A 22,946-nucleotide genomic window follows, 5' to 3' on the forward strand; every position below is an offset into this window, starting at 1 on the left:
ATCGATTGGAGTACCACCAGTTGCATCTTTTTCTTCGTGTGCGGCCATATTTTCTCCACGCAAAGTATGTAACATTGACATACTGTATTTACGTCATTGAAGACGTCGATTAAGTTGATGAAATGCCCGAGCCCTACTTTTGATTTGCGTCTATCTATATACCGTACATCGACCAGTGGAATTTATTTTGTCTTCAATCAGACGGCTGTGTTGTTTTTGGTGGCTGCTGGATGTTTGACTTTGGATGGCTGGGATAGATTAGAAGGGACAAAACCCTGTTGCCAGTCAGGGGAAGCCACAGTGGGTCCTGTTTGCTCAGTCATATCCCGGTAAAACCCACATACATGAGCCAGGAATGCCCTGGTCCTAAACTGTGTCCTTGGTGACCTCTGCCACACAGTTTGGGGACTTGATACCCAGAGAGGGACAAGCGGTAGGAAATGGATGGATGGATAGGATTGACATTCGAGACTATTTTTTTCTTTGCTGCATTGTTTCACAGTATGTTAACTGCTCAAATTATGACCTTTCTCTGGTGTATATTACCTTTAAGAATATTAATTATGGTTACTGTATATATTCACAGAGGATACTATTTTTTTATTTGATTATTATTTATGGACAAATATACAACATTTACAGTTAATGTCACATACTAGTGGGACAGGGCAGTAAAACAAATATATGTATATGTGTATGTATTAAGGTTGTCCCGAGACCAATATTTAGGTACCGGTACCAAAATGTAATTCGATACTTTTCTAAATATAGAGCACCACAAAAAATGGCATTATAGGCTTTATTTTAACAAAAAAATTACGGTACATTAAACAGATGTTTCTTATTGCAATTTTGTCCTTAAATAAAATAGTATGTAGGCAAACAAAGGCTCCTAATTTAGCTGTTGAAGCATGCAGTAACATATTGTGTAATTTCTTATTCTATTATTTTGTCAAAATTATTAAAGACAACCTGTAAAAATGTATTCTTAATCTACTTGTTCATTTACTGTTAATATCTGCATACGTTCTCTTAACATGTTCTATCTACACTACTGTTAAAATGTAATAATCACTTATGCTTCTGTTGTTTGGATGCTTTACATTAGTTTTGGATGATACCAGAGATTTGGGTATCGATCCGATACCAAGTAGTTATGGGATCATGCATTGGTTATAATTTAAGTCCTCATGTGTCCAGGGACGTATTTCCTGAGTTTATAAACACAATATGAATTTTTTTTTAAAAAGGAAAAAAGATTTTGTTAAAAAATATTGATGTATCGACTAGATACGCGCCTGTACTTGGTATCATTACAGTGGATGTCAGGTGTAGATCCACCCATGGCGTTTGTTTACATTGTGACGCCGGTAAGCTACGATGTTTAGTGAACCATGTTTAGCTATTCCTTGTCCTGCAGATGATACCTGTAAGAAACATACTTTATTTGTCGCCATGGAGGCGAGGATTAGTGATTTAAAAGTAGCTAAAACACTGCAGATTGCGGCTGGACGTTAGCCGCTAGCTAGCTATCCATGTCTTAAAGCACCTCTTCCTGAGGGCGTTTCAGTGTTATAGCTTCACCTTTATCGTTAGTTTTTAAGCCAAATGCATTCATTCTCCCTTTTCTGTCTACACACTGTTTCTGCTTGTAAATACTCCATGTTTGTGCGCTGCCGAACATGCTCCTCTGCTCCTAAAACCAGCAATGTCACAACATGATGACGTGCCGTCATGCCCGTTTAAAAAAGGGGAGGGGGGCGAGACCGGTACTTTTTAGAGGCGGTATAGTACCGAATATGATTCTTTGGTATTTGGACACACTTCTCATTCAATGGGTTTTCTTTATTTTCATGACTATTTACATTGTAGATTGTCGCTGAAGGCATCAAAACTATGAATGAACACATGTGGAGTTATGTATTTAACAAAAAAAGGTGAAATAACGGAAAATATGTTTTATATTCTAGTTTCTTCAAAATAGCCACCCTTTGCTCCGATTACTGTTTTGCACACTCTTGGCATTCTCTCGATGAGCTTCAAGAGGTCGTCACCTGAAATGGTTTTCACTTCACAGGTGTCATAATTTTGATGCCTTCAGTGACAATCTACAATGTAAATAGTCATGAAGATAAAGAAAACGCATTGAAATGAGAAGGTATGTCCAAACATTTGGCCTGTGGTATGTGTGTATATATACAGTATATATATATATATACATACAATATATATATATATATATATATATATATATATATACACACTTGGTGGAAAGTAAACAACTTTTGTCTTGCCACATGTTTCAGGCATTAGAAAACCCTCACAGCAGCCACACCTTTCGCCAGCTGCGCACTAGGGCTGAATGATTTAAATCTTATGCGATTTTTTTATTTTGCTAGATATTGCGATTGTGATTTATTATGCAATTAATTTTTTGAACACTGTGTTTAACAGACTGTATCAAATCCGTAGGCTTAATTATCGGCTCAGTAGAATACCATTTTCTCTGTCATTCAGAAGACACGGGCCATCTGCTTCTTGTCACTCTCCCGCTGACTTCTGACAGCTTTTTGTTTGCTTTGCTTGCAGTGAGACATTCACACTGTGATGCCTGAAATCTACACAAAAAGTGAAACCGTGATAACATTATCAAATAAATAGATATGATCAAAATAGTATAAATCTCACCAAGATCCCCGAGCCATTTCGAGAGATAATGAGCAAGCCAGTCACGTGATCTATGACATAGAAGTAGCAACCAGAGCCCTTCCTTATTAACAAAATTGCTAAATTAGGATCCAGAACCTTATATTTTTGAGCCCGAACACAGTGGATGAGTAATAAGTTTTAGAAGCGGCGCGCATTGCAAGGTGCTAAACATACACATTAACAATAATAAAACAAACACATTAACAATAATAAAACAAACACTTACTGTAATATTTACACTCTTGCTAGGATGCCGACCGACAGTATGCTCACATAATCCCGTTTAGATGAAGATTCAATCACAATCCTAACGAAGGGTTAAAGAAAATTGCAGCCACTAGCGTCTTTTTCACCATCTCGGGGAATGTGAAAGTCGACCAGCGTCTTTGTCCATGGCCATGTTTGTCTAGAAGATGCATGAATTTTTATCTAGAATTAACTTTTAGCAAGTTTGAGACAAAGCAGAAGAAGCAGCCGCCGACTTCGTGTGGCAATAATGACAGCATAAGCTACCATTAGCACACTGCTATCAATGCACCACTAAAATAGGCTGTTTGCATTGGCACTTTTAATAATAGTATCACCCATATTTGGTTAATGTTTAGGTCATGACTTGTAAATGGAGTATTGTTGGTGGTTTCTGGGTATTTTTTTAGACACAGTATAATGGGCGCAATAGAGGACCCTCGATCTGTTGACTCATCAATTGTTAGCTATTTATTTACGATTTAGAATGCATAAAAAATACCAAGCATATGTGTTCTTGTCTTACATAATTATTGTGAATGATAGAGAGCACATATCTTTTTCAGCTGTGCAGTGTTTCCCACGGGACTATTCGTGCCAGTGGATTGTTGTTTGAAGGCTAGATAATTGTCTAAATTACATAATTAAAAATTTGCAAACCATTTTTATGAAAATCAAAACAAATACTTTCTGAAATACAAATACATGTCTTCTGTTGCTTCTTTGTCTTCTAATTCTCTGGCAGACCAGTTGTTAATCAGATGTTTTAAGAACCAGAGTTACAGTCCACATCACCACCTACTGTACGGTGTTGTAAGTACAAACTGAATTCAGTCACAGTTCAGAAATTATGCAATGCATTATGCGGTACCGCTAATCCATTTATCGTGGTCCAAATCTATTTGTGATGGGCCGCCAGAAATACATTTATGGGAAACACAGATGTTTATCAGGCATGTGTGAAGCAGCTTACCTGTTAGTCTGTGAATAATCCAGATCCCAGTGAGTAGTATTCCTACATCAATTATGACGGAAAATAGATGCTTGCTGGTTTTTAACCTTTTATGGTTATCATTTTCTGTTCTGCTGTGTTGACTTGAGTGAAACAAGCATAACGTATGGCATTCTTAAGTGACAAATTAATTTATTACAAATTATTTCTGTTTGCACTTAATTGCTTCTATTTAGGAGTTTTGGATGGATAGATTTATATATACAGTAGTTAGCTTGAGCATGAAATTAGTTTCTTTAATTCAAGTCCAACAATCATCTCTCAATAATTGTATATGTTTTGTATTTTGTTGCATTCCTCAAAATCTAATGTTCTTTAGTTCAATACAACTTTTTATAACGCGTAAAAGTTTCTCGCTTTACTACACTAAATGTTCATTTTATAATAGGCAACTTGAATTGCAGCCAAAAGCGTGTGGAAAGCTAGAGCATGATGCAATTTTAATCTCAATGAGAAAGCCCTTACACATCTTGATTCCAATTAAGAGGCACTACAAAATGAGAGCGAGCATGTAAGTTCTTGAGAGGGCAGAATGATGTAGGACTGAGGGATTAATTGCATTTGTGACTATAATTGCTATATAATAAAACATATTTGGACGCGATTACATGTTGGTAATGTACCAATACGTACTGTATTTCACACCGGCATTGAGGAAATAACTCAGACAATATCAGTGTTCTTTGACCAAGGTATTATGCTCATTGCCATGGGTTCATAGTATTGAATATGTTTTATAACCTTATATAAACGGTTCAGTATATTCTCCCATACATAACTGAGGAAGACTGCTGTACCCCAATTATACAAAAAGTGCGGAGACAATTGCTGCATATTCTTTAACATATTCGTACCAAGAGGAGCCTTTGGAAGCCATTTGCTTACTTACTACTAAAAGTGAAGTTTTCTAGTACCTTTACTATGTTATTTAAAGGGGAGCTGTACATGTTTTGCCTATCATTCACAATCTGTTTACAAGACATGAACACATGTTTTTCTTTTTGTTTTATTCAATCTAAATATTAAATAAATGCGATCAAAATTCCGTTTACAATGGAGCTTACGCGAGTCGCTCTATTATGCCTATAAAACCCCTTAAGATTCATCCAAACACCTCCATTAAGGTTTTATATGCATGCTGTAAATATAAATGTAATGTAGTTAAAGGCACATTAATAATAACATTTAATATATACGTATGTTGATCATCAGATCAACATACGGGGTACAGCATGGTGCAGTTGGTAGAGTGGCTGTGCCTGCAACCTGAGGGTTCCTGGTTCAATCACCACCTTCTACCATCCTAGTCACGTCCGTTGTGTCCTTAAGCAAGACACTTCACCCTTGCTCCTGATGGGTCCTAGTTAGCGCCTTGCATGGCAGCTCCCGCCATCAGTGTGTGAATGTGTGTGTGAATGTGGAAATAGTGTCAAAGCGCTTTGAGTTCCTTAAAAAGGTAGAAAAGCGCTATACAAGTATAACCCATTTACCATTTACCATCAGATGATCAGACTAGAATCTTGATCATCTCTGGCAGTTTATAAAAGTGCAGTTATCAATCGCGTTTTTTGTTTTTGCCTATTTTAATTTAAAACGTTAATACTAACCATTGGGAGTTAATACCGTTTATCAGTACATCCCTACTGTGAACATAAATTAGTGTCAAACATTTTAAACTGCATATATCATATGCAATTAATATTGTATGAACAAAAAGTAGAATTATTTTACCAAGTTACCTCTGCGATACAGGCAAAGAGTGAAGGAAGGAGAAGTAGAAAAGAAAACCCAATGCCAAGCATCTGGCAGTGAGAGGTGAGTGCAGTAGCTGGCTAGGTGCTGACTTTGGTCAAGTTGGTGTATTTATAGACTCACAGGGTTTTAATCCTCAGTAATGGCCAAAGCCGCTGGCTCTGAACAGCTATCCAACACGATGCAGGTTTTACAATTCTTGGGGAAAACTTATTTGTCTTGAGGACAAGTGGTTGAGTTCTCACATACTGTATATCCGAGTGCCTCTGCAATCTGTCTCGTTTGTTTATTTAATAGTTCAGCTAAACGCCTGACTACTTTTCCAACCTGCTTAGGTCATCCACATAAAGGAATGAGAAAGAGGTGGCATTTATTGCTCTCTAAGTTGTATTATTTATACGAATCAGGCTGATGATGCATAGAGGAGTGGTTTAATATATTTCCAGTGTCCAACAGTCAAAGTCGTTCCTTCAGTAAATGATGAATTCATGAGGGCCAGGTGTTTGTATGGTACATTCCATCTGTATGAACAATATATAAATACTGTCAGTGTTTATCTCACGACAACAACATGAACACATCAGATCTAGCGTTAGCCTTGTTAGCATTAGCATTCCGTCACTCTTGTTAAAACTAATAACTACACTAATGTATGTATATATGTGTGTAATGCATGTAATAAAGTAAATTGTGAATATTTAATGTGATTCATTCCACTCGTTCACTGCTTCCTCTGTTTCAAATTTATCCTCAATGAGATGTCAGAGTCCAGGTGAGCGGCTGCCTCTCCGCTTTGATGTCTGACTGAATACTGAATATTTTTCTGTAAATACCTTTCAAAGAGTCAGTGTACGTCTTGTAACTTTGTGTATCAAAATGAAGTCCGCAAAAATTAATAAACAGCATTTAACTGCAAACTAGTGGAAACACTTCCACTGAGTTAAAACACTTCAATATAGCAGAACAAGAACCAGTACACAATGCACCCTAAACATTGCAGCTGCTCAAAAGTTACTTTTGTTCTGCCATCTCTCTGTTAAGTATGCCGTAATAGAAATACACAAGAAATTAACAAGTTATCCTCGCATTCTGTAATAGCAGATGAAACTTTGAATACAAAGTTTTAGGAACCACTCAACTGTGTTCAACCAATCAGTGTTCGACAGCATAGTCCGCCTCTTTAAAGTTCCTGCAGAAACGTTTCACTAGCTGTTAGGAAGTCAAATAGTTCCTGTGGAACATTATTTACATGGGTAGGTTTTTGGTGGTAACGCAGGGGGGTATTTCATTAACAATGGGAAAGTGCCTGTAAAAGTTTCTCTGGTGGCTAATGTATGTCGTGCCCAGGGAAAGCGCATGTGATACACGCTTTTTGGAAAACAGTAAAGAAATGTGTAAAATAACGTGTTGTTTTTTTAAATAAAACTTGGTGAAAAGATTTCAGTATAAATATTTTAGGAAAAATTTGAGCACATTAAAAAATACCGCGATTAATAATGATAACCGTGATAATTTGGGTCACAATAACCGTGATAAGAAATGTTCATACCGTGACATCCCTAGTTACTACATTACATATATACTTACATCATGTATATAAAACTCTAATGGAGGTATTTGGATGTTTTTAGGGGCTCTATAGGCAGAATTGAACGGCTCCCATAGGCTCCATTGTAAGCAGACTTTTGATCACATGTATTAAATATTTAGAATGCATTAAAAAAAAATCGTCATGTCTTTCATAATAATTGTGAACAAAAGGCAAAATTCCAAAAAAGTGCAGTTCCCCTTTAAATTATATTTACAGGGTTGTTTTTCAAGTTGCTTTCTTAGTGTGACTGGGGATTTTTTAATCATCCCCCATGTACAGAGAAATATGTTACGACTGCTACATGCAGAATTAAGCGCTAGCCATGACTAGCCAACTCTTTTGGGGTTTTAATTCTGAGTACAGAGTAATGTCTTTGCCTCTTGAGTCTTTTTTCATATTTTACAAAGTACATCTGATTTGAATAAGCTTTTAGTACAGCAAATATTAGACTTATTAAGAAGTCCCTTGGTTATGAGGTCAAATGAATGTGTTTGTCCCCAATATATTTTCCAAGGCATTTTGGCAACGTAAGATCTCACTATTTGGGACCATCTTGTAACTGCAACTTGGCAGCATTTAAACACTGTTGCCAAACACTCTTTTGGCCATGTAGTGACTTGGATCATCAGATCAAACTCATACATTCACAGATGTGGACAAATTAGGGCTTCAACTGGTGCTGTGAAAAATGGAAGCTCACATGATCATGACCCAGCGTGCATGCGTGCGCTTCTTTATCATTAAACACTTGTTAAATATAACTGAATGTGGCACGCCGCCACAACATTTTTTATTACCACTACACCTTGAAAATAAAGTTTTTTTTCTTTTTCTTACAAACAAATTAAAGTACCGTATTTTCCGCACTATAAGGTGCACCGGATTATTAGCCGCACCTTCAATGAATTACATATTTCATAACTTTGTCCACCAATAAGCCGCCCCGGATTATAAGCCGCGCCTACGCTGCGCTAAAGGGAATGTCAAAAAAACAGTCAGATAGTTCAGTCAAACTTTAATAATATATTGAAAACCAGCGTTCTAACAACTCTGTCCCAAAATGTACGCAAATGTGCAATCACAAACATAGTAAAATTCAAAATGGTGTAGAGCAATAGCAACATAATGTTGCTCGAACGTTAATGTCACAACACACAAAATAAACATAGCGCTCACCTTCTGAAGTTATTCTTCATTCGTAAATCCTTCGAATTCTTCGTCTTCGGTGTCCGAATTGAAAAGTTGCGCAAGCGTGGGATCCAAAAATGGCCGGCTCCGTCTCGTCGAAGTCATCGGATTCAGTGTCGCTGTTGTTGTGCAGCAGTTCTGTGAATCCTGCCTTCCGGAAAGCTCGGACCACAGTTGTGACCGAAATATCTGCCCAGGCATTTACGATCCACTGGCAAATGTTGGCGTATGTCGTCCGGCGCTGTCTGCCCGTCTTAGTGAAGGTGTGTTCGCCTTCGGAGCTGTGTGAAAAAAGCCACCCGGCCTCTTCGCGTAAACTTCCCTTAACCACTCGCTCATCTTTTCTTCATCCATCCATCCCTTCGAGTTAGCTTTTATGATGACGCCGGCTGGAAAGGTCTCTTTTGGCAAGGTCTTCCTTTTGAAAATCACCATGGGTGGAAGTTAGCATGGCAAGCTAGAACCACAGTGAAGGATGACTTCTCATTCCCTGTGGTGCGAATATTCACCGTACGTGCTCCCGTTCCACAGTGCGGTTCACAGGAATATCAGTTGCTGTGAAATACGGTAGTAATCCGTGTGCGGATGGAGAGATTGCGTCTTTTTATGAACCGGATCCTTTTCGCTTAGTAGGAGCCATTTTGTGGTCTTTACAGATGTAAACAGGAAATGAAACGTACGGTGATATCCGCGCGTTTTTTCTTCTTCTTCCGGGGGCGGGTGGTTGCTTACAGTAGAAGAAGAAGCGCTTCCTGTTCTATGGGGGCGGGTGCTTTCCTTGGCGGTTGCTTGCGTAGAAGAAGAAGCGCTTCCTGTTCTACCGGGAAAAAAGATGGCGGCTGTTTACCGAAGTTGCGAGATCGAAACTTTATGAAAATGAATCGTAATAAAGCGCACCGGGTTATAAGGCGCACTGTCAGCTTTTGAGAAAAATTGTGGTTTTTAGGTGCGCCTTATAGTGCGGAAAATACGGTAATAAAATGTATTGTAGCCCCCAGAAGAAATCACAAAGTCCAAAGCTATTTTTTACTTTTATTACCAATCTTATGATAACAAACGGCACATTTCTAGCAGGTTTCATTTCCCGTAAAAACACTTCCCCGGACACACAGAAACACTTCCTCATTCTCCACCAATCTCCTTTCAGTCACGGGCTGTGTGTTTGTGACCATGGGAAAAACTTATATCAAATCCAAACCACACAGACATAAAACATTAACGCCAGCTGGTCATTACAGTATATATTGATTGCGACAATACACAAAATTTACGGTTCGGTTCAATATTTTTGTGTCACGGTTCAATATTTTTTCGATACAAAAAAGAGAAATTTCCATGCCTTTTTTTTACTTGTAGTTTATTCAAATTATCAACATTTTTGTTTCAACTGAAAAGTACAGTTTTTAAATTAAAATAATTGTATCTGGTGCAGCTATACCTGCCGCATTTTCTACTGTGCATACTTAGTACCATATAAAACAAAAACAGCACCTTGTAAATAATTATAATAATAAAATGAATGCATCTGATAAATCACCCGTCTTATGTGGTGCATTCTTAGCAGCAGAGTAACAGCTGGTGCTGAATGGACACTGCTGTCTATAATTGAGCTTTTGTCTTGTACAAAGCAGGAACTACAGTATCGTGAAGGAATCTTGTAATGGGGCTCAAGTGTGCACAGCAAACTCGACATTTTCCACAACAGAAAAGGGTTGCATGTTGACAGCAATAAAAGTAGCAACCGCCTGATTGATTTGTTTTGCCCTCTTTGAATCATGTGCTAATGGCTCTCTAAATGCCCCGGGTAAAGTTTGTAGGCTGTGTGTTGTCGCTCTTTGTTTTTGTTTGGTTCCACCTATTTCCGCATCGGGGTGATGTCTGCGTAAATGTGTTGTCATGTTTGATGTATTTCCACTGTTGTAGTTTATCGCGACATACCTTTGTACCTGCTTAACACGAAAACCATAGTAGTTCCACACACCAGATTGGAATGATGGTGAAGGATCTTCCATTTCAGGTACCATATTTTTCGGAGTATAAGTCGCACCGGCCAAAAATGCACAATAAAGACGGAAAAAAACATATATAAGTCGCACTGGAGTATAATTCGCATTTTTTGGGGAAATGTATTTGATAAAACCCAACACCAAGAATAGACATTTGAAAGGCAATTAAAAATAAATAAAGAATAGTGAACAACAGGCTGAATAAGTGTACGTTATATGAGGCATAAATAACCAACTGAGAACGTGCCTGGTATGTTAACGTAACATATTATGTAAGAGTCATTCAAATAACTATAACATATAGAACATGCTATACGTTTACCAAACAATCTGTCACTCCTAATTGCTAAATCCGATGAAATCTTATACGTCTGGACTCTTACGTGAATGAGCTAAATAACATTATTTGATATTTTACGGTAATGTGTTGATAATTTCACACATAAGTCGCTCCTGAGTATAAGTCGCACCCCTGGCCAAACTATGAAAAAAACTGCGACTTATAGTCCGAAAAATATGGTATATTCAAGGCATTAGCCATTTTTCATGTAGTATGGTATGGTCTTTATTGTCATTGCACAAGTACAACAAAACTTTGTTTTCAGCACAAACCCGTTCAAGACAAACAAATAGTGTACAGGGTTACAGAACAAGAACGCTGATGGGTCGCCACAAGGCCCCCGTAAAAGACGGGAAAAAGGTAGACGCAGGGGTAAGATGAGTAAAAAAATGTAATCCCAGACTGGGATCCTAAGGAGATCCTTTACCACTTTTGGCGTGTGTTTGGGGTCATTGTCCTGTTGGAACAAGACCCAACCTCCGGGCTGATGATTTTAGGTTGTCCTGAAGAATTTGTAGGTAATCCTCCTTTTTCATTGTCCCATTTACTGTCTATAAAGCACCAGTTCTATTGGCAAAACAGGCCCAGAGCATAATACTACACCACCATGCTTGACGGTAGGTGTGGTGTTCCTGGGATTAAAGGCCTCACCTTTCCTCTTCCAAACATATTGCTGGGTATTGTGGCCAAACAGCTAAATTTTAGTTTCATTTGACATCACATGGACAAAGATAAGACCTTCTGGAGGAAAGTTCTTCGACGCTTCACCCCACATGGTATGATAGACTAAGCAGCGCCCGTAGTGACTGGCAGCTTCAGGCCGGATGCCCGCCCCCTCACTCTTCATTGCAAGTCTCGAGTTGTATGTTGTAATATGTATGTGTTTTGCTATTGAGTTTTTTCCTCACTCTACACCGGGCCCCCTCAGGAGTCCAGTCTGAGATTGATTTCTTTTTACTCATCGTCCCCTAGTGTCTATCTTTTCCCACCTTTTACGGGGCGCCGTGTGGCGACCCATCAGCATTCCTGTTCTGTAAACCTGTACAGTGTTTGTCTAATCTTGAACAGGTTTGTGCTGAAAACAAACTTTTGTTATACATGTGCAATGACTATAAAGATCCATCCATCCGAAACAGGTGTTGGGCACTTCACTTCCACTTAATGTGACGTCACGCTAGTTCACTTCCTGTTGTCATTATTCCTTTGAGTATAGATCGATCACTAAGCGAGTACAGACTGTAGGTTCAATGTGCACAATTGAACAACTTATCAATCACGGTTTTAAGATAATTTTGATTTATAACAGTAATACTGACCGTCAGAAATTTTACAGCGGTTTATTATTTTACCGTTTATCGTTACATCCCTATTGCAGTCTCTACAAAAGAGAGCCTTTCAGGGTAAAATATACTAGTAAAGTAGTCTTTTTTTGTTGTTGTAGAAATCTCCAACATAGTTACCGTAGATATATAGGTTTGTCAAAAAGCTTGATTTACAAATGTAAAGTCCATCAGTGTGTAGATTATGTTGAATGCTCAATTATGTACATTATTGACAAAAACTCACAATTTGCAAAACAGCCACTGACGGTCTAAAACATAACCATGTCCATTTTAAGCCTCATGCAATTAGTGCGTTTTCTATCGCTCCCTCTCCCAGTGAAATTTGTGACTTCCCCTTGTGAGCTCACAAGCAGAGAGCAAGAGAGGAAGCTGCACATTTGATCTTTCCTCCTGTCAGATCTAATAACCCGCCTGCAGCGGCTAGCAATGCCAGTTGTGAAATTCATTACCATTAAAAAGCCCTATAAAGGCCAGAGTTTGATTGGAACATATCATACATATAAATCCACCATTTTATATTTGCCTTTAGCACTTTTCTATTTCAAAACATCAGTGTTTTTGTTGCTGCCTTTGTCATGGTAATCAACTTGACAGACCCAATATAAATTTTCTGTTGGGAAAAGGTAATAAAAATTGTGGAATTAATTAAGGCTGAAACGACGCGTCGACATAGTTGACGTCATCGGTTACGTAAATACGTCGACGTCGTTTTTGTGCGTCGACGCGTTGCATAATTACGTCACACTACTGTCATGGCGGAGCGCAAAGCAGACGATGCGAGCGAGGAGAAAAAAGCACGCCAAAAGTCGTCAAAAGTGTGGGAGTATTTCAATAAACGGCCTAATAATGTTGTATGCACACTGTGTCGAGCGGAAATGGCCTATCATAGCAGCACAACGGCTATGAACGAACATTTGAAAAGAAAACACCCGACAGCGTTCTTGCCATCACCATCAACTAGTCAATCGTCCGCGTGAGTATACGTTGTCATCATTACCGTACACAAAAACATGGATGTGTCATTTGTATCTGCGTTGTAAATTCATAAACTAAAACACTGTTTCGCTCTGAGAGGCGCGTTTGGCGTGCCTGTTCAGTGTTTACAAAGACGCGCTCCTCTTTAACGCTATGGAGAGGCGGGGCCGGCGTGCGAGCGGCGAGGCGAGGCGAGGCGGGGCGCGCCAGGAGCGACGCTGCAATAGTGCCCAGGTGCGCGATCCGCGCACCTGGGCACGATCATCCAATCTCCTCTCGCTGAAGAAAAGCGGAGCAGCAGAGAGAGAGGGATGAGAGACTGGAAGGAGCCAAAGTGAAGCTGACGTGGAGCGAGAGAGGAGGAGTATGGCGTCACATTAGTGCCAAAAATCCGAGCGCATAAAAACTGTTATCGCGCGCTGATTCTCCACTTCGTGCGCGCGTGGTGCCTTTCTGAGCGCGCGCGACGCCTTTCTGCGCGCTCTCTGTGTACTCCTGGCATCTCTCCTCGCGCTGTCATGTTTCTTTTTGGCACTTTGGGGGCGAGTATGCTTAGAAATCTTTCTGATTGGTCAGGCGAAAAATGCTGAAAAATGCTCAGAGCCAATCAGAAGTATAGCAGGGCGGGTCATCGTCAATATGTATCAAGATTTACGGAGGAAGAAGTGGATAAAAAAATGTCGCGCGCTGATGAAGGTTATTTCATACCACATAAACACAATACAGGGTAATACAAAATGTGACCCAAATAAATAATAAGACAACAAACACCATAATCACATCTTTCAGCCAGAACTGGTCCACCAGCAATAACATCCAACCATAACATTATTTTATATTTTCAATTCTTCTTGAACATTTGTTTTCTAATTTATGGAATTTCTTTTAATTCAGCCATAAAATTAATGAAATAATCTTTGAATTTTGTTTTTAAAATGTTAAAAATAGCTTTTAATAATGTATTCTGAAACAGTTTAAAATAATCAGAGAACTGACTAACACTGACCCTACACAACTATGTTGCACAATTAAGTCATTTTTTTTTTAAAGCGAAAGAGGTCATTTCAACAGGTACAGCATCCTATGTCATATCTACATGTAATAAGATTTGTAACAAGGCAAACCGTTTGTAAATTGGTCGAAAATCGAGCAAGTTATGGTAATTTAATTAGTACATGTACCATTGACATCAATGTAATGATTGAGGCTAGATGTCCGAGGTAAGATGGCTACAACGTTGCTACACTGGAGAATGATTGGTCATATGAAAAATGCTCACAGCCAATCAGAAAGGAGGGGCCGTCTAAGCATACCCGCCCCCAAAGTGCCAAAAAGAAACATGACAGCGCGAGCAGAGATGCCAGGAGTACACAGAGAGCGCGCAGAAAGGCGTCGCGCGCGCGCGCAAAAAGGCACCACGCGCGCACAGAAAGGCATCGCGTGCGCGCAAAAGGCACCACGCGCGCGCAAAATGGTGTCGCGCGTGCGCATGAAGTGGAGAATTAGCGCGCGATAACAGTTTTTATGTGCTCGGATTTTTGGCACTAATGTGACGCCATAGAGGAGAGCCAGAGACTGAGGACGACGAGCGAGCGAGGAAGAGGAGCTGAAAAGCGAGGAAAGAAAAAGAAAAGAGTTGGAAGAGAAAAGACTTTGTGTAAAATTAAAAGATTGTAAACCTGGCAAAGCCGTCTGGCGTTCAGTCTGTCGGTCCTGAAAGAACCCCACGGCACAACACGTGTCACAAACGCTAATGTTAATTAGTTGTGCAAATACCTTTTACAACATTAACAGTTACACATACTATGTACAAACCAACAATTAACTTTCACTTTAATCATACTATCATTGTTGTGTTATTAAGCAAAATAAGCAATACTTTTACTTTTGTTGAAATGTTTACACTGTACACTTTTTTGTATTGGATGTTTATCTTTATTTTTGCACATTTTAAAGCAAAATAAGCAATACTTTTACTTTTGAAATGCTTATACTATTGCAGAATATTAAGATTTGCACTGGATGTTTACTTTTATATTTGCACATTAAAAAGCAAATAAGCTACTTTTAATTTTGTTAAATGTTAAAAGTTTTAAATGTTTACATTGTTACAGAATATTTTGTCATGTTGTTGTCAATGTTGACTGAGTGGCCATACCTTTTTTTTGTAAATAAAAGCCATGCCTTTTGAAAAAACTGGCCTACATTTATTTTTTCCTCTTCATTTTAAATAAAAAAAATAATCGGTAAAAGGAAAAATAATCTATAGATTAATCGAAAAAATAATCTATAGATTAACCGATTAATCGAAAAAAATAATCTATAGATTAATCGATAGAAAAATAATCGTTAGCTGCAGCTCTAGAATTAATAGATTTTAGTCATCCAAAGTGCCGCTTTACAGAAGTAAAACTGCTGCTTAGAATTAGAGAAAAAAAATAGTTTCGCATGTTAGCTATATAGCCAAATATTCTATTGTTGCCGCAGTATCCTTTCAGTGAGTTCTGCTGTTACCATATGATCTTGGAAGGAAATATGGCTTCTCCCTCTGTGGTCTCTAGAATTTTATGTTTGCCTTCTTAAAGCATAAAGGGTTGGAGTTGCACACTTTGACTGCTTGACTGGACACATTTAATGCAGCCGTCCTATTACATCACACTGGTTTTCATGCGCTTGTGTTAATGTTTTTCTTCCTCTTTACTTGAGGCAATACTTTTTCATCTGAGTTTTTGTTTTTTTGTGGTTCATATTAATTTTAATGGTCAGCCAATGCAAACGATCAAAATATTTGCTAGCAGGCATCTTGTTATTGCTATCCATTGTATTGGCATCCTTTCTATTATAAGGCATTTGGTATTGCTCATTATTTACAGTCCAATTTCCAAACACCTTCCGTCTGACCTTCAGCTTACATGTCATCTCCTTTCTCTCCTCTTTAATAGTTAACAGAAGCTCCCACCAAGGACTGAGGCGTTATGTCATGCATTCAAAAACGTTTTCTTTTTTAAGTTAGAACAGTTTAAAGCAAACCCGCAAACAGGTTCAATTCGGCCCGCGAGATGAGTTTGCTAAGTGTAAAATTGAGCTGCATTTTTAAATTAAAGAAACTGCTGTTCTAAATGTGTCCATTGGATGTCGCAATAGCAATTCTGTTAGGCAAACAAATATTTTATACCGGGGCGAGAAACTTTACCAAGCAAGAGGTACACTGTAAAGCGGGGCTGCAACTGCTCCCCCTCTACCCAACGTAAAACAAACTGGAGCAGAGCCAATCAGAAGTCTAGGTCTTTTGCATGCTCTCTGTTTCCAGCATCTGATTGGCAGACATTGAGAACCTTGGTACATTTGACTGGCTACATGCTGTGTAAATGTTGTTCCCTATTACTGTTGATGGAAAAGTGCTTAACTATAGCTTTTATCCATTTTATGCATCCTTTAATCTCCTGTTAACTCTCTGTAGATATTCTTAATCCTAAATGATCTATGTAGTTTTTACATGGGATTATCTTCATAGATAAAGCATTCACAACTGTAGAATATTAGTCTTTGTATTGTTTTGTGCAATTTTGCTGTAATATGTTATAGCCACATTGAAATCGTCATCTTGAAGCAAGTTTATCTTCATAGTAAGTGATTAATGAGCGGAACATGTTTCCAAATTCAGGCATGCCTTTGAGACATTTGTGATTAAGAGCTACAGTCATAGTCAAAAGTTGACATACACTTGTAAAGAACATAATGCCATGGCTGTCTTGAGTTTCCAATAATTTCTACAACTCTTATTTTTTTGTGATATAGTGATTGGAGCACATACTTGATTGTCACAAAAAATATTCATGAAGTTTGGTTCCTTTATGTGGCTCAGTGGCCTTGTGGTTAGAGTGTCCGCCCTGAGCTCGGTAGATCGTGAGTTCAAACCCCGGCCGAGTAATATCAAAGACTATAAAAATGGGACCCATTATTACCTCCCTGCTTGGCACTCAGCATCAAGGGTTGGAATTGGGGGTTAAATCACCAAAATTATTCCCAAACGTGGCCACCGCTGCTGCTCACTGCTTTCCTCACCTCCCAGGGGGTGGAACAAGGGCATGGGTCAAATGCAGAGAGTAAATTCACCACACCTAGTTTGTGTGACTATCAGTGGTACTTTAACTTTAACTTTTATGAATTTATTATGGGTCTATTGAAAATGTGACCAAATCTGCTGGGTCAAAAGTATACATACAGCAATGTTAATATTTGGTTACGTGTCCCTTGGCAAGTTTCACTGCAATAAGGCGCTTTTGGTAGCCATCCACAAGCTTCTGGTTGAATTTTTGACCACTCCTCTTGACAAAATTGGTGCAGTTCAGCTAAATTTGTTGGTTTTCTGACATGGACTTGTTTCTTCAGTTGTGTCCACATGTTCTCAATGGGGTTTAAGTCAGGACTTTGGGAAGGCCATTCTGAAACCTTAATTCTAGCCTGATTTAGCCATTCATTTACCACTTTTGGCGTGTGTTTGGGGTCATTGTCCTGTTGGAACAAGACCCAACCTCCGGGCTGATGATTTTAGGTTGTCCTGAAGAATTTGGAGGTAATCCTCTTTTTTCATTGTCCCATTTACTCTCTGTAAAGCACCAGTTCTATTGGCAGAAAAACAGGCCAAGAGCATAATACTACCACCACAATGCTTGACGGTAGGAATGGTGTTCCTGAGATTAAAGGCCTCACCTTTTCTCCTCCAAACATATTGCTGGGTATTGTGGCCAAACAGCTAAATTTTTGTTTCATCTGACCACAGAACTTTCCTCCAGAATGTCTTATCGTTGTCCATGTGATCAGCAGCAAATGTTAGACAAGCCTTAAGGTGTCGCTTCTGAAGCAAGGGCTTCCTTCTTGCATGGTAGCCACTCAGTCCATGGCGATGCAAAACACGATTGACTGTGGACACTGACACCTGTGTTCCAGCAGCTTCCAATACATTGCAGACCTGGTTTTTAGTGGTTCTCGGTTGATTGTTGATCATCCTGACCAATTTTCTTTCAGCAGCAGGTGATAGCTTGCGTTTTATTCCTGATCGTGGCAGTGACAAAACTGTGCCATGCACTTTATACTTACGAACAATTGTCAGCACAGTTGCTCTTGGGACCTTTAAGCTGCTTTCAAATGGCTCCAAGTGACTTTACTGACTTGTTCAAGTCAATGATTCGTTTTTTCAGATCTGTGCTGAGTTCCTTTTGACTTTCCAATTGTCGCGTTTGTAACCGGGTCTAATGACTGCATCAAATGAGCCCTATTTAATTGGGCTGAGAGAAGTCAACAGATGTCGTCAATCATAATCACTCACATGAAGTTAAGAGGCCATGCCATGAAGCTAATTTGATTTACATCACCAAAATTGATAATGTATGTTGCTGTATGTATACTTTTGACCCAGCAGATTTGATCACATTTTCAGTAGACCCATAATAAATCTATAAAAGAACCAAACTTCATGAATGTTTTTTGTGACAAACAAGTATGTGCTCTAATCACTCTATCACAAAAAAATAAGAGTTGTAGAAATTATTGGAAACTCAAGACAGCCATGACATTATGTCCTTCACAAGTGTATGTAAACTTTTGACCACGGCTGTATATAAATGAAATGTTATTGATTTATATTGATTGTCAAGTCATGTGACAGACAAAGGACATACAGTACATATTCTCTAACGCTAATGGGTCACACAATATTGCCACTAAAGGAATTGCATGTGGCCGGGAATACAACCAAGTGCTGACTGAGGTATAATTGGATGGAGCAATTGACAGAACTTCAGATATTGACATCTTCATGTGTTGAGGAAAATGGGTTTTGATTAAGGGTGGCCGAGTGAAGGAACAGAGTCAAGAGTGTGGTTGTTTTCTTTAATGCTTGTTTTGTAAACATGTATTCTGCTAATGAGGTGTTTTTTACAGAAACAGCAGATGAGTGTTCATGTATGTGTGATTTGTACCATGAACTGTAGGTTTGAGTGTTGCGACTTGGTACATTTGCCTTTGTTCTTTTTAGCTGGATTTTCAATCTTGTCCTCAAGTATTTCTGATGTGGATTCTAACTTTGTCATTTTGCAGGTATGACTATAGAGAGATGCTGTACAACTCCACGTTCTGTCTCGTTCCTCGAGGACGTCGGCTGGGTTCCTTCCGCTTCTTAGAGGCATTGCAGGTCAGTGACACCCACACATATTTGACATATTTATCCATAGAATAAATATTTCTCATTGTAAGGATTCTCTCAAATACATGCAATTAATGCTGTGCGATATGGACTAAAATATATGTCCTGATACAGCGAGATATACTGGTGAAACTAAAAATTATTTGAATATCGTCCATTTATGTCAGCAAATGTGAAACTAATATGTGATATAAACGCATTACATGGAAAGTGAGATATGCCAATCCTTAATTTTTTCATAATTTAAATGATCATGGCTTATAGTTTTTGAAAACCCCAAATATTCTGAGATTTTCGATTTGTAAACCATAATCAAAATTATATCAAAAGAAAAGCTTTAAACATCGGCCTGCGTCATGTATTGGTTTCACCTTGTAAATCTAATTCCATCTATCCATCTATTTTCTACCGCTTGTCCCTCTCTTGGTTGCGGGGGTGCTGGAGCCTATCCCAGCTGCATTCTAATTGCTGGAATAAACTAACCTTTGCACAAAATTCAAATGTTTTAAGTTTCACCTATATAGACACATATTTGATAGTAAAAGACAATTAAAAAACAAAGTATCGCTGTAAGAGTATTGCTTGAAGACTGCAAAGAAAGCTCAGCTTCCCTGGAAATGTCAAATAAGTGGTACATTTTGTACATTTGTGTTTACATTTCATTGTCTGAATATGCGCGAGAATGCGTTCAACTTTTGTTCAGAATCAGCTACATTCAAGACAGCTGAAGTTATTTTGTTCTCATTCGTTGTGGTAGCCTTACAGTGCATTAAATAGTGTTGAAGTTAAGCGTCCATTGACTTCAATAGGGGAGGATGGAGTGGGTTGTTCCACTGCAGCCAAACTACAGTCATTGGATAAATGCACGGCTTTGTCCCGCCCATCAGTTTGACAGTTTGTTTGACTGCAAAATGAGCGAATCTGCGATCTTGAAATAAAAACAAGTCCCACAGCATTTTTCAAGTTTTTGTTGTTTTAATCCTCTAAGTGACATTTTCTATTTAGTATCTTTATCTTTTATTTTTTATTAGACTCTTCTCGTGATTTAGAGTTGCTGAAAATGAGCTTTCCCTACTTAAAAACCTAGCAGAATCCACTAGTTTACACATTCGAATTTAGAGATGGCACCTGTAATTTCTCTGTCAGAGGTACTACTTTTCACAGATGTTGCCTTTGGATGACACATTTATGAGGACCGTTTGGTATGTTTTTCTTCTCATCACTTTGTGGTTTTGAGGTAACTTTAGTATTTTAGCGCATATTAACTGACACTGTTCCGTGTCTTCAAGTGATAGAAAAGCATAGACCTGTTCAAGTCACTAGCAACAACTCGTTGCAGACATGTTTTGCAGATAAGCCTACCGTTGTTTGGTGGGTGTCTGACTTTTTATATCCAAAGTAAAGCCAAACAAAGGAATTCCTCTTCCCTCTTTTGACATACATTCCTCTTTAGGTTTTGTTGGTTTAGCTTCCATTGTGCTTTCCATCTTTGCTATGTTGTTGGCATCCATACATGGATGTATTAGCGCTGTAAAGTTATTTAAAGTAATGTTAAATGCTACCACACTGCAGGAGCGTTTTTGTAGCAATATTAGCTGCAGTCCTGGCATTAACATTACCATATAAACAATATAGAATTATATTGTATGATAGGGCTGGCGGTTAAAACAATATCAATATATATCGCGATGGACACATAATTGATGTCAATAAAAAATGTGTATGGTAAACCATTGAATATATATATATATTTTTTGGGTCGAAAGAAACCTGAAAGAATGAAGCATAGTTGGTTGCATGAACAAAGGCACTCAAGGTCTGGTAACCTAGCAAAACAGGAAGTGATTTGTGAGCAATGGGAGGGTCACGCTAAACAGCCAATCACATAACAGTATTAACTATCAATTTTGGTTGCGCCATCTTGCTGTGTCGCTGTTGATTCTCTAAATGAAGTGAGAAGAGAAAGTAAACATGAGTGCTGCAAAGAGTGAAGCAATTGTCAATAAGTCATTTCAACAGTGTGGCAGTTTTATGTATTTTTTCAAACGGACCGTAGTCTTTTGCTGCGCTCATCTTTTGTTTTCAACCCGTGTCCATTCCTTATCCGGATGTACGGAAAAAACAGGTAGGAACAAATGTGCAGGACTGTGTAAAGTAAAATAATAATTTGGTTTTAGGCTGGGCGGTATACCGGTATTATAGTTAAGGAATTTTGCCTATTGTTCACAATCATTATAAGAGACAAGAACATGTGTCTTTTTTTGGAGGAGGTGTGTGGGGGGGGTTTAAAGGTGATAAAAAAAACGCTTGGACGATGCGGCTAATGGGAGTCATCGTTGGAGGCTTCAGAGCCCACTAAAACAACTTCAAAACCCTCCATCAACGTTTTATATACACACTGCTATATATATATACTGTGTATGTATGTATCGGTATGTATGTATATATATATATATATATATATATATATATATATATATATATATATATATAATGTAGTAACAGACACGTTCATAACAATATGTACAGTATGTACCATATTTTGGTCATTTTAATCATTGCCAAAACTAATTCCTCTGCGCATTTATTTCTGTTTCCATAGCAGTGCATGTCCACTTTCTGGCAACAAATGTGTGTTCCTACTTCCGGAAGCAAAGGCGTGTGTGTTTTCTAATCATGGCAGATTCGGTAACAAACAACGAAGATGACTATTTTTGGACAAATTAGTATTCACAACCTTATGTTTTTTAATCTGAAATTTTTGGAAGATGAACTACTGCTTCTAGAAGCAAGCACCAAGAAAGAGAGAGGCGTTGGAACAAAAAGAAGCTGAGAGTGAGGTGAAAGTGACTCATAGCTGCAAAATGTGGAATTTGAAGCCAAGCTATTTTGATAGAAAAAATAAATAGAGTGCTTCCCCAAATAAAACCGGAAAACGCGTCCCCGGCCAGCTGGACCAAACATAAAACTGTCCATCGAGTGAGTTACACTTTATATTGATCATGATACACCCAGCATTTCATGCGTGTATGCTATGCTGTCTGGCTAGCTGTGTACAAACAAAACATGAAATGAGGGCTAATACTTTACAGATACGGTACTGTAATATGATTGTTCATGTTTTTTTTCAGTCAGTAGAGATTGTCGTCTTATGGCATTGTGTTGTGCATTACAAACTTGAATGTGTTTTGTGCTGACGTAGAAGCTAGCTTATCTCTTGCTGTAGTTAGCTTTTGCAGCTAATACCGTAGCACGCCATAGTGTTATAACGCTAGAAGAAGAGTTCCTTAGTATCCGCTCTTACAATAACAATGATGCTACAGTTTGGTTATTATACAGTTTACGGACCGTAAATTAAGTATTGTTGACAGCTTTTGAACGCTTTTTTGAAGTGATTTAGAGGTAGAATTGATTGCTCCCATTAGCTGCATTGCTAGCCACCAGGAACGAGACAATTATTACATGTTAAATGCAAAAAAACTAACTTTTGTTTTCTTGTCTCTCATAATGATTGTGAACGATAGGCAAAATTCCAAAAACCGTGCACTTCCCTTTTAAACATTTATCTCATATTCCTAG

General features: G+C 38.4%; 1 protein-coding gene across 1 annotated transcript in view; it reads left to right on the forward strand.

Moving 5' to 3' along the window:
- The window catches only part of LOC133597741 (exostosin-1-like), a 49,421-nt gene that overhangs the window by 11,034 nt on the left and 15,441 nt on the right, over nucleotides 1–22,946 (forward strand). The window contains exon 2 of the mRNA XM_061950723.1: nucleotides 19,262–19,355. Within this exon, the coding sequence (XP_061806707.1) occupies nucleotides 19,262–19,355 (94 nt within the window). The remainder of the gene's footprint in view (nucleotides 1–19,261; nucleotides 19,356–22,946) is intronic.

Source organism: Nerophis lumbriciformis, linkage group LG04, assembly GCF_033978685.3.
Source record: "Nerophis lumbriciformis linkage group LG04, RoL_Nlum_v2.1, whole genome shotgun sequence".
NCBI lineage: Eukaryota > Metazoa > Chordata > Actinopteri > Syngnathiformes > Syngnathidae > Nerophis > Nerophis lumbriciformis.